General features: G+C 45.9%; 1 protein-coding gene across 1 annotated transcript; it reads left to right on the top strand.

Moving 5' to 3' along the window:
• Nucleotides 1-8,153: 8,153 nt before the first annotated feature.
• On the top strand, nt 8,154-11,459 carry COX17 (cytochrome c oxidase copper chaperone COX17). Its single transcript, XM_082004718.1, has 3 exons — nt 8,154-8,395; nt 10,740-10,850; nt 11,263-11,459. Exons 1-2 carry the CDS (start codon nt 8,277-8,279, stop codon nt 10,822-10,824), a joined length of 204 nt encoding a protein of 67 aa, XP_081860844.1. The 5' UTR covers nt 8,154-8,276; the 3' UTR covers nt 10,825-10,850; nt 11,263-11,459.
• Nucleotides 11,460-11,704: the final 245 nt, after the last annotated feature.

Raw genomic sequence — 11,704 nt, forward strand, 5'->3', positions numbered from 1 at the left:
AAAGAAAATGTAGTAGTAGTACTTTGTGATCACAGTTAAAAGATTCACTTCAAAGCCTGCTGAAAGACTTCTGAAATGGTTTTGATTAGCACTTAAAAAAAAAAAAAAGGAAGGCAGAGTTAAGGCCATTTCCAGCCCATGGTTCAGAGAAGTCCAATTTGTGACAAAAAAACAAGTTTACCAGTACTTCAAGCATTCTCTGAAGGACATTCATATACTTAATTTCACTTGGATTGGATGAGCTTTGGATGAGATTCTTAATGAACATTTGGATGATGTGCTGGGCTGAAGTCAGGAATGTTGTTGTCTCACCTCAGTAGGAAGAGGATCCTGGATTGGACTCCTTAGGGAACTAGTGAATTCCTAGTGTTCTCATGCCTCCTATGCAATACCCAGAGGAATAAATGGCAATGCTAATATGTTAGCTTGCAGCTTTCAAGTTCCAGTGTGTTAAGGCATTTCTTTTCAAAATTAAACCTTAGATTTCCTCTGTTCCTTGCTGCCCCAGTCAGTGGTTGAATCAACAGAAGAGATGCTACATCTTAGTCAAAGCACAAGAGGTAAGAGAACAACTAGAGGAACAATTTGATGGAAGGGGAATATTACATTGACTTAGATAGGATTTCATCCCGTATTTCTGGCTTAGAAGTTGGGATGAGCTTGTATCTTCAAAGCAATCCAACTACTTCTTGCTTCTGGAGACCTGGATGAGAAATGTGCTTATAGCTGGTTTGTGATCGGATTCCATATCTGCTTTTCATGAGAGTTTGGGTCCAGCCTTATCATCTGTTTGACTATTTAAAAAGTAAATAAATTAACAACGGTATTTGCTGGTAGCTGCCCGTTGAGCTGGTGGGAAGAGAGAAAACCCAGTGACTGGGAAAGGGGAGTCCCAAGTGCAGGGAGAGAGGGAAAGAAGGCAAGAGGCAGCTGTAACTAGAAGGAGCTTGAGGGGGGATCGGAGATGTTTCAGAGAGTGGAAGGGGTTCCCCTGACTTCTGGTGATACGCATTTCTGTCAGCTCCATGCTAAACTGAGAGAGCACAGTTCTTTCCTTAAAAGGTCAATCCTAAAAAATTATTTGGAACCTGTCAATAATCTGGATGGGAAGATGTGAGTTGCCCTATTTTACTCAGCCAAGCCTGAGGAGAGGCCCTTCTGAAATACTGATCTCCCTAACCTTTGACTGGTGGTGCCTGTTCAGCCTGCAGGGATGCAGGGAGGGTGCTGTCACCAGCAGTGACCATCCTGGCCTGGCCAGTCGGTCATGCTTCCTGACTGTTCTCCTCAAGACTAGGCAGGGGCCCCGCATGACTAAGAGGGCTGGTGACTCCCTAAGAATGTCAAGGGCTGTAGAGAACGTTGTCTCCTTGAGCCAAGGAGATCTCTCTACTCAGGACTAGTTCAGTAGCTAGACTTTTACTGGCTACTTGATGGATGGTTTGTACTAAAGCCCGCAGTAGTGCAGGGTAGCTTAACAGTTCAGCAGACAGGGAGACATGTAGTACGTATTTATCTGATGTGTCAAAAGCTATGAAACTGAATACCTTGCTCACCTCTGCAGCATTTCTGCTCTCCTTGCTCTGTCTCCTATTGTTTGCCAAAATGCCTGGTCAAGTCTGGCTTCCAACTAGTTGGAAAAATTTTCCAGGAAGTGAATGTTTGTGCTTGCCGGATCTGAAGGGGGAGCACCAGGGAGTCTTGATTTTCCATGACCATTTTATCCATGCTCATGGAAATTAAACAGCTGGACAGAAGTGCTATGGAGTCTCATTTCAGCTTGTTATTATAATACAGTGTAACTCTTCCATACAGAATCACAGAATCATTAAGGTTGGAAAAGACCTTCAAGATCATCAAGTCCAACCATTAACCCAATGCCACCAAGCCCAATAAACCATGTCCCGAAGCGCAACATCCACATGTTTTTTGAACACTTCCAGTGATGGTGACTCCACCACCTCCCTGGGCAGCCTGTTCCAATGCTTGACCACTCTCTTGGTAAAGAAATTTTTCCTAATATCTAGTCTAAACCTCCCCTGGCGCAACTTGAGGCCATTTCCTCTCGTCCTATCACTAGTTACTTGGGAGAAGAGACCAACGCCCACATCGCCACAACCCCCTTTCAGGTAGTTGTAGAGAGTGATAAGGTCTCCCCTCAGCCTCCTCTTCTCCAGACTGAACAACCCCAGTTCCCTCAGCCACTCCTCATAAGACTTGTTCTCCAGACCCCTCACCAGCTTCATTGCCCTTCTTTGGACACGCTTGAGCACCTCAACATCCTTCCTGTAGTGAGGGGCCCAAAACTGAACACAGTATTCAAGGTGTGGCCTCACCAGTGCCGAGTACAGGGGCACGATCACTTCCCTGCTCCTGCTGGCCAGAGGCATAAGCACAGACCTTTGGCAGCATTTGATTTTTGTGAAGTGACTAAAGTGGTGCTATATGTTAACGGTGGCCCAGCTGTCTGATTGCTTGGGGTCATGTTCTGATCAGTTCTGACAATTTATATAGGGGTTATGCAGAAGTTTTAAAGTCTTACTCTTTCAAGTCATGAGAAGTGAGAATGAAAGAGGTTTCCTGTTTGGAAGGAACTATATAGGCAGCTGTCTTGGTTGACTCTGCAGTGGAGGAAAAAAAATATCTGAGGATAGCAAAACTTCCCCCTGAGTGACTAGTGTATATCTTCTTCATGCCTAAACACTTTTAAACCTGGGCTATTTTTTTTTAATTATTTTTAACTGAAAACAGAGAGTCTGACTGCAGCAGAAGGACAGACCTTTGCAGATTCATGTCTCTCAGAGGATTAGTGATGTTATTTTCCAAATACAGGTTTTCTGAATTACTAAGCATAGAGACTGTCAGACAATACACACTTGTCTTCTTCAGCCATGCTCTTTTGTTGTGTCGGTAGCACGTGCAGCTGTTCCAGTGCAAACACCTGGCCCTTCCTTCCCACCAGTTTGTGCAATGGGATCTATTGCTTGGATTTTTATTTGTGCTCTCTCTGCAAAGGGGAGCAGCTGATCAGCCTTCCCAGCAAGCACTGGACTAAGCCTGACCGCACTTGAAATGTGCATCCAGCATCAGCTGCTGCACATCTGCATTGTGGAAAAGCTGCCATGTTGCCAAAGGCTCAGTTGTTCTTGCCGCCAGTGCATGTGGAACAGGCTGGTTACTTTGTGGGATGGTCCAAAATGCCAGCTTCCTCCTCCTGCCATGTTACCGGGGAGACCGCATACTGAATTTGCTGATCTGGCTTTTGCAGTGTTGCATGCATGGCAAATTCATAATCTTTACTAATATGTTTGGATATGATTTCAGCAGGTAGTGAAAAGAGGCGTAACATGAAAGTGATGATAGTCATAATGTTAGCACAAAAGTGATGATAATCATAATCTTGGCACAAACTGGGGAGAGATTTGCAGAAAAAAAAGTGAGAAAGATGATGTCTTCCTCCCAGCACAAACATTGATTTCATTGGAAAAGTCATTCATCGCTGGAAACAGTGTCTCAACTGCACTATAAAAACATCGGTTTCTTATCAAAAGCAAGCAGTGGTGGCAATTCTTGAAATTAGTTTTGCTGTGAATTTTGATTGGGACAAGAGTTTCTGCTCTGCCTGTTGTTGTAGGAGGGCTGCTATCTTCCTTACTGTGGAGGTCTAGGCCACTGAGTCCTGGTCCCAGCACGAGACCCCAGAATTTCTGGGATGCTCTAGGCTGAGTCCTGCAATGTCAGAGATGGCAGTTCTGGTTCTAAAATGGAAAGTGACTGCAATCTTGCAAACTACCTTCCACCTCCAGCCCCTAAAGATTTGGCAAGAGATTATCCGTTGCAGTACTAGCTTGTAGGGCATTCAAAAGAGACAGAAATGCCTTAAAAGTAATGTTGATTCTACTCTTGTTTCTTTAAGGGCTTGCTAAGCCCCTATGTATGGACTCTCTCCATACAGCCTTCCCTGGTGATCTCCCAGGAGGAGATCCTCCCAGGAGGATTCTGCATACAGAATTCATGCCGTAGTCCTGAAACATGGGGATTTCCCTCTTCAGCCTGGGAAGGGGCTGGCGCATCACTTCTTGAGGTGTTTTTAGCCCAGTGAATCACTTGCCTTCACTTAAAGATACGAGTGTGAAGCTTAGAGGGGATGTAGTTATTCACCTTAGAGTCTCTTCCATTGTACTAGACCAGAGCAAAGGTCCATCTATCCCAGCATTCGTTCTTTCTCAGGTCACACTGCTGAGCTGATAGTGTTTGGTAGTTGCAGGTCTGCAACTCTGATCCTGTACTTAGGCAGTTAATATAGTAGGCAACAGGGCCCTGACAAGTCATCTTGCTCAGAAGTTTGAAGTCTTTTTTCCCCCCTGCGTTGACCAAAACCACAGACGACTTCTTTGACAATTGAACACGGTGTACGGTTGACTGGGCTGCTGGAGCAGTGACTGTCTCATGTTTATACTAACTCAAAGACAAAAATATTTCTCCAGACTGATATTAAACAGGTTTCTTTTTTCAAGATGGTAAAGGGTTAGTGGTTCCCAGAATAGGCACTATGTGGAAAATATCAAAATACCTTCAGTTCTGTTTCACCACACAGATTTTCCACAGCTAAATTTACCTTTTATCATGTATATCAGAAGTCTGAGAAATCTGGAAAACCCCAGACTACCCCAGACTGCTACTTTCAACTGACATTGATAGGGGCTTACCCTACCTAAAAATAAGAATGAATGTAAATATATTTTTGAGGTTTCCTGAAAAGTCTGTCCATTTGAGTCTTTAACAGACAAGTACTTCTTTTTTTGGACAACCATTCTTTTCGTGGGCTGAAACTGAAGACAGAAGAAGCCAATGGCAGTGACTGCAGTGCTACTGTGATGTTTACACATCATGAGTCACTGCTGTATGTTCTTTAATTCTGATAAAGGGCTGTACAGGGAAAATAATTTGGAACCTCGTGACAACTGGTCAGCCTCCCCCTATTTCACCCATTACTCCTCTAAACCCAGAGCTGTAAATGTCCAGTGCTATCCATACTCCTTGTACTCTCACATGCGGCAGCAGGCTGCCAAGGGACATGGTAGACTGAGGGAGGGTCTTTTTGCATTATTTCTTTCAGACACTCTGAGATTTTCACTGAGTCTCCTTTCCTGGGTACTGGGTCTAACAACTTCCCAGCAATCTCAGCTCAGCAGCCTACCCTTAGCTATTCCTTTTTGACTGGTAGATAAATTTGTTCATCCTGACACATATTCTTTAACATAATTTTTCTGCCAGTGTCAGCAGGCAGAGGACAAATGGAAAGCAAAAAGCACCAAGTTAACAATCAATCTTTATGCACAATATGTTAGAAGACAAAAGGCTGTGATGTCCCCTCTGCACTGTATTCCAGTTTGGTGCAATCAGTATGAAAATGTGTTAAGCGTGCTTTAATGGCAATTCCCTTCCTTCTCCTCCCCCCTAGCCCTTGCCCCTTCATCCCACTATGAAGGGATTCCTTCTTCCAGGGTGGTTCTGTTACAAACTATTATCATGCAGGCAGCATGGCCAAAATAGCAGTGCTCCTCCTTAATCTGTTTGAAAAGCTGCTAGAATTAAAATGGCATGTTGCTTGCAGAGAGGTTTAGTCTCCACAGGCCATACCTTTGCACAGTCTTCTCCCGAGATGACTAAATTTTAACCTCTCTCTGCCCTTGGTATTCTGTAACTCCAGCAAGAATATAATATGTGTTTTGTTTGGTCTTTTCCTGGTTGCCACAGGCCAAATCAATCTCATTCAAACTCTTTTTTTTTTTTAACTAAAAGATGTTGTTAAATAAAAGATACTGTTCACTTGCAGACTTGGGAAACTGTCTTTGAGGTTGTTTACCACAGGCTTTCCCTCAGAGTTTGTGTCGCTATCACCAGCCCTCTCTAGGCTTTTGGATAGTGGCCAGCAGATAAAGCTTTAGGAAGAAAACACAAAGCTAGTTAATCTGAAAGGAAAACATTCTTAATATGTTAAAAAAAACTAGTAGCAAGGCACTGCTTTGGAGAGCTGATACATGCTTTTGATAGGTGTTTCAGCCTCCGTCTGGAAGCATGTTTGTGTGAATTTGGGAAAAGCATATTCTGGTCAATGTAAGCAACCCATGCATATTCCAGTTCATCGTGCCAGGCTGCATGGCCTCCTGACACGTGCGTGCTGAACCAGGAGGCTGTGTGGGCATAGGTCAGTCTGAACAACCTTCCCAGCCAAATGGGGTAGCTGGGGACAGGCCACCGAGCTGAGATTCATGTATAATAAAATAGGTGGCTGATGAGGTGAGTGTTACATGACACCATTTCGCAGGTAGGATGGCAATGCATAGGCAATCTTCTCAGGAGTTTCAAGGAGTTACATTGTCAGGGGGGCACAGAGGTGCCTCAGTGATGAAAACACGAAAGCCTCATCTACCCATGTGATGAAAATGTGGAGCTTTGGACTTCTGGAAAAGAGCTAGGTTCTACTTCTTTTCTCTCTTTGTGAGAATGAAGGGATCAAAAAAGAATCCTCTCCTATCATTTACTTATTCAGGTAGCATGAGTCAGTGGTGGTGGCCTTCACCTTAGTAATCCAGAGAAACAGAAGAGCAAGATCTCTCAACAGAGAATGACCTCACTTCTGTCCTCTCTTATTGGAAGGGTAAATACTGAAAATAATGAAACCATTTTCTCTGTCTTGCCCAGGGCTCTTGAAAACAATGGGGTTGCATGATATTTCATGCTTTGTATAGGGCAGGACCCTTTTCAGTCTCTTACCTGACTGCAGTGTTCAGATCCCTAGCAGGTATTTTGAGCTCCTGAGTTTTGCTGAGACTGAGAGCATGTAAGCTGTTTTATAGGAGCTACTGCTATTCAGTCTTCATCACAGACCAAAATAAATACTTCTGTGATTGGCAAGTATGGGATAATCGGCCCCCAAAAAATCATCCTAAAAGTCAGAAATTAATTAAATACCTAAAATACAGGCTTTCTGTCCCTCCAAATGTTCTTGTCAGCATTGCTACAGTTTTGGATCCTCTTAGTACCTGATATAAGCTGCCGATTCTTCTTTGATTCTTGCTACACCCCATTAAAAGGCACAGCGGCTGCATCCCAGTGGGCATATTCTTATTTTCCTCTTCCAAGCTCTCTGCTGATGTGCAGCCCTTCCCACATTACCTGTGTGAGGTGTCTCTTTGCTTTGCAACGTGCCTGCCATCTATACGTGTGCAGAGATAACCCTTTCATCATCAGGGCTGGTTGCAGGCACAGGTCTGGCGTGCAGTTGCCTTGGAGAGCTGGCTGCTGACTGTGGCAAAATAGCCAAGTGTAGAGCAGAGGCAAGAGTGGCTGCTGATGCCTGGTTTGGGGCAGACTACAAACGAAAAGCAGCTCTGTATCTTTTCCCTTATTGCCCATGGCTGGGACTGGCCAGGCTGGCCCCCGGCCATAAGCAAGGACATTTCACGTTGCCAGTGATGATGGCTAATGCTCGTATGTGCAGTACCTGCATAACCACGTGTTCGTCTCTCCACTCCCACAGATATCTACAGTCTTCTGGGCACAACTGCAGTAAAATTGAAACCAGAAAAAAATTGAGACCATGTTTTCTCCACTGCTCGAGTTGGAAAAAAAGAGCTTTAGGTAGTTGGCTACAACTGTCTGATCATGGAGCCTGGCTTTGACAGAACTGAAATAGTCTCTGTTAATTGCTGCTTGTGCTAAGACTGCAGCGGGTGGCAGGCCCTCAGCAGCTGCCAACGCCGTTTTCCACCCTCCTGCCCGCTCCTCCTGCCCTTTTCTTTCTGGCTCGTAAGTATAGAGTGTTCCTGGGGAATATCTCTTTCGACACGCTGACTGATTGTTCCAGAGTGGGAATCCGTTTGTGTTACAACCCTCCACCGGCGAGGGAACGGGAAGAAGAGAGGCAGGCGCGGGAAGAGGCGTGGGGGGTGGGCAGGCGGAAGGAGAGGGCCCGAACTACATCACCCAGCATGCCGCGGGCCCCAGGCGCAAGCGCAGACGGGCAGGGAAGGGGCGCGTTGGGGAGGTTACCCGGAACCAGCGGATCCTTGAAGGGCGCGAGCGCTGTGGTTGAAGGAGCGCGGCGGTGTTTCTCCGCTCTCGCGCCGGGCAGGCAGGTCGCGGCACACGCCGGGGGCGGGGCTGGTTGGCGCGGGTGTGTGTGTGTGGGGGGGGCGCTAACGGCCGCTCGCGCCCCCTTCTTCCTCTCCCGCCCCCCGCAGGCTGTGGCTGCCGGGAAGCCGCCCGCCATGTCGACGGTTGCTGCCGCCAGCTGCGACGCCAAGGGCGCGGGGGAGGCGCGGGAAGAGAAGAAGCCGCTGAAGCCCTGCTGCGCCTGCCCCGAGACCAAGAAAGCGCGGGACGCCTGGTGAGGGCCCCAACCGCCGCCGGCGGCTCCCGCCTCGGGGCGGGGAGGGGGTGGCCTCTGGTGGCCCGGAGCTCCCTGGGGCGGGCGGCGACTCCTGGGCGGGCTGTTACCCTTCGCCAGCCTCGGCCCGTCGTCCGGCTGCTGGGGCGTTTTCCCCAAGCCTGTCCCCGCTTCTGGCCTGTGTGCCGCCTGGCCTGGCCCGGGGAGTGTCCCGCCGCGCCCCTTGCTGTCTTCCAGGAGTTTCTGCCCCCGCCAACGCGCCGGCGTCATTTTGGGAGCCCTTCCCACCCCGCATCCGAGGGTGCTGGGGCATCCAAGCGGAGTGGTAGTGGGAGGAGGGAGAGTGCAGAGGAGGAAGAGAAAATGTCTTAAAAGGATTACTTAGAAATGAAGAGATTAATATCTAATGGCCCTAGTTTAAAACAGGTTTTAGAGATTAGCTTTTAATGTTGCTTACGGACCTTCACTGCTCTTGACTGACTGAAGCAACAAGCAACAGCAGGTAGTAACATTTTTATTGTTTAATTTATTATAAGTGCTGTCCTCTTTTAATTATTAGGTCTCAGAGAATGACATTTCTCACAGAGGCGCAAAATTCAACAATGACGTATAAAGCCGCATTTGTAATTACAGGCTTAGTCATGATCATAGGACCTATCAAATAGCATGAAATGCACCCCAAAAGTAGAGTTCCTTTGTCTATGACAGTAAATTACTTTAGTCTGGTGACCAAACCGTCTTTTCTTCACTTGACAAGTGGTACAGATGTTGTTCAGTAGGTGGCATAATACTGGACACTGTATTTTTGCCAAAGTTAGGAGTGTGTGTCTAGTTACGTGTTAGAGTAAAGGTTAGTCCAGAGCCCTCTAAGAAAATTGTGGAAGGATGCAAGTCCCAGGTCAGATGGAGTTGCCTTGGGTGGCCAGCACATCTATCCATACTTAGAATCATAGAACCATTAAGGTTGGAAAAGATGTTTAAGATAAAGTTCAACTGTCAACCCAACACCATCATGCCCACTAAACCATGTCCTGAAGTGCCACGTCTACACATTTTTTTAATACTTCCAGTGATGGTGACTCTACCACCTCCCTGGGCAGCCTGTTCCAATGTTTGACCACTCTTTCAGTAAAGAAATTTTTCTTAATATCTAGTCTAAACCTTCCCTGTCACAACTTGGGGCCATTTCCTCTTCTTCTATCGCCAGTTATTTGGGAAAAGAGACCAACACCCACCTTGCCACAACCCCCTTTTAGGTCGTCGTAGAGAGCGATGAGGTCTCCCCTCAGCCTTCTCTTCTCCAGACTGAACAACCCCAGTTCCCTCAGCTGCTCCTCATAAGACTTGTGCTCCAGACCCTTAACCAGCTTCGTTGCTCTTCTCTGGACACACTTAAGCACCTCAATGTCCTTCTTGTAGTGAGGGGCCCAAAACTGGACACAGTGTTCAAGGTGCAGCCTCACCAGTGCCAAGTACAGGGGCATGATCACTTCCCTACTCCTCCTGGCCACACTATTTCTGATACAGGCCAGGATCTATGACTGACTATTCTATGACTCGCTCTTTGATTGACTTGCAGAGCGATTCTTGTCCCCAGAAGTGGGGTTTCCACCATTCTGCAGAGCGCAGGTCACAGGTCTGATCGACCCTCATCTGCCACATTATGCTATTCTTGCTGCCAAAGGAAGAAACTACCAAACTGTGAACGACCATTTTCTTAATAATTTAAGTTTTATTACAAACCTTTGATTGTTAATTTTTGATCTTCTTTTGTGGTATACGTGATATAACAACAATGGTAGGCTCTTACCACTATTTGAATATGTGTTTGATACTTGGATGGAAGAGTAACATCAAAAGTTACCATATGTGGTAAATAATTTTTTTAAGAGTCGCTGGATAGGTTGGGTTTTTTTGCTTCAGGTTCCCTAAATACCAACTGAAGCTGGACTAAAACATCATTTACTGGCCAGCCTATTACTATGTCGGTCTCTTACTGGAGAAATTTTGTTGCTTCCGTACTGACTCATTTGAAACTGGTTGCTGACAAGATCAGCATGCTTGATGAAGTGATGCAACAGCCTTGGGTTGTATAACAAATCCCTGTCTAGACTTGCCCAGAACAGACACAGGCCTGTTAATAAATTGCTATGCATCTCATCAGAGTTTTAAGTGCATCATTGTAGGCTTGGACACCTTTTTGAGATAGTATTATGCTTTCCAAAGCAGTGTTACCCTGGACAGGATAGGCAAAAACATCTCCCCAACAGCTTGTCAGTTCTTTGGCTTTGACTAACAGTAAGCAAACATTTTGCTGAACCTTGGAAATCTTTTTGTTTTGCAGCATCATTGAGAAGGGGGAAGAAAATTGTGGGCACCTAATTGAAGCTCACAAAGAGTGTATGAGAGCTCTGGGCTTCAAGATATGAGAGAGATGAGCAGAACTGCGAATGTGGTAAGTATAGCCTTCAGAAACGTGCTTGATCTCTCCCTCTGAAGTGCCATGGCATCTCAGCTGGTGCCACTGGAAGGCCCAGAGTACTGTTGGTGATGGCAAAGGTATTTGGGATATATATATCCCCTTACGAGAGGGAAGGCAAAGTAATCATCATTGACACATTGACAAGGACTGCTGTCCTTGTGTGGGTGGTGAAGCCTTCTGGCAGTATAGAGCCTTTGTGAGTAGCTCTTCAACTGTAGAGTATGGTTCTGCCTCTGTTGTCTTTTAATAGATTTCTAATGGTAGGACAGTGTGGGCATTGGTTTTCGTGGGGTGTTGCTGGGTTTTTTGTTGAAGGATTGTTGAACTGTCCCTCAATATCCAGTGGAAATACATGTTTTATGAAGCTGTCTTTCCTCTCTTCTAGATGATGCCTGTGGTGTGACTATGTTCTGGAAAGCTGCAAAATAAATTATTTCAGCAAGTTACTTCAAAGAAAGAATCTATTTATAAAGGATCTCTAGTGATAGACTGTGCATCACATCTGTGGTTTTTCCACTATTAGCTCTTGACCACTGCTATAGAAAATCTATTTTTGTCCTCTTAATAAAAGTCTGAAAATGACCAGTGTTCCTGACTTCCGTTTCTTTTAAGTGAAGAAATGACAGCGTCCTCCTCATTCAAAACAGCGTGCTGTAGGAATGGAGAGAATGAGAAAAGCCTGCTTACTCATTGAAATGAGAAGAGTGATTACTCTGGTGTTGTGGATGAACAGATGGGCCTCCGGTGGGTTTTCCCTCTGATGCAAATTGAGAAATCATGCTAGTAACACGGCCCTGTTACTGCTTTCAGCAAAGTCATGCTGAAGC

Source organism: Phaethon aethereus (genome assembly GCF_964289735.1).
Source record: "Phaethon aethereus genome assembly, chromosome: 1".
NCBI classification, from domain to species: domain Eukaryota; kingdom Metazoa; phylum Chordata; class Aves; order Phaethontiformes; family Phaethontidae; genus Phaethon; species Phaethon aethereus.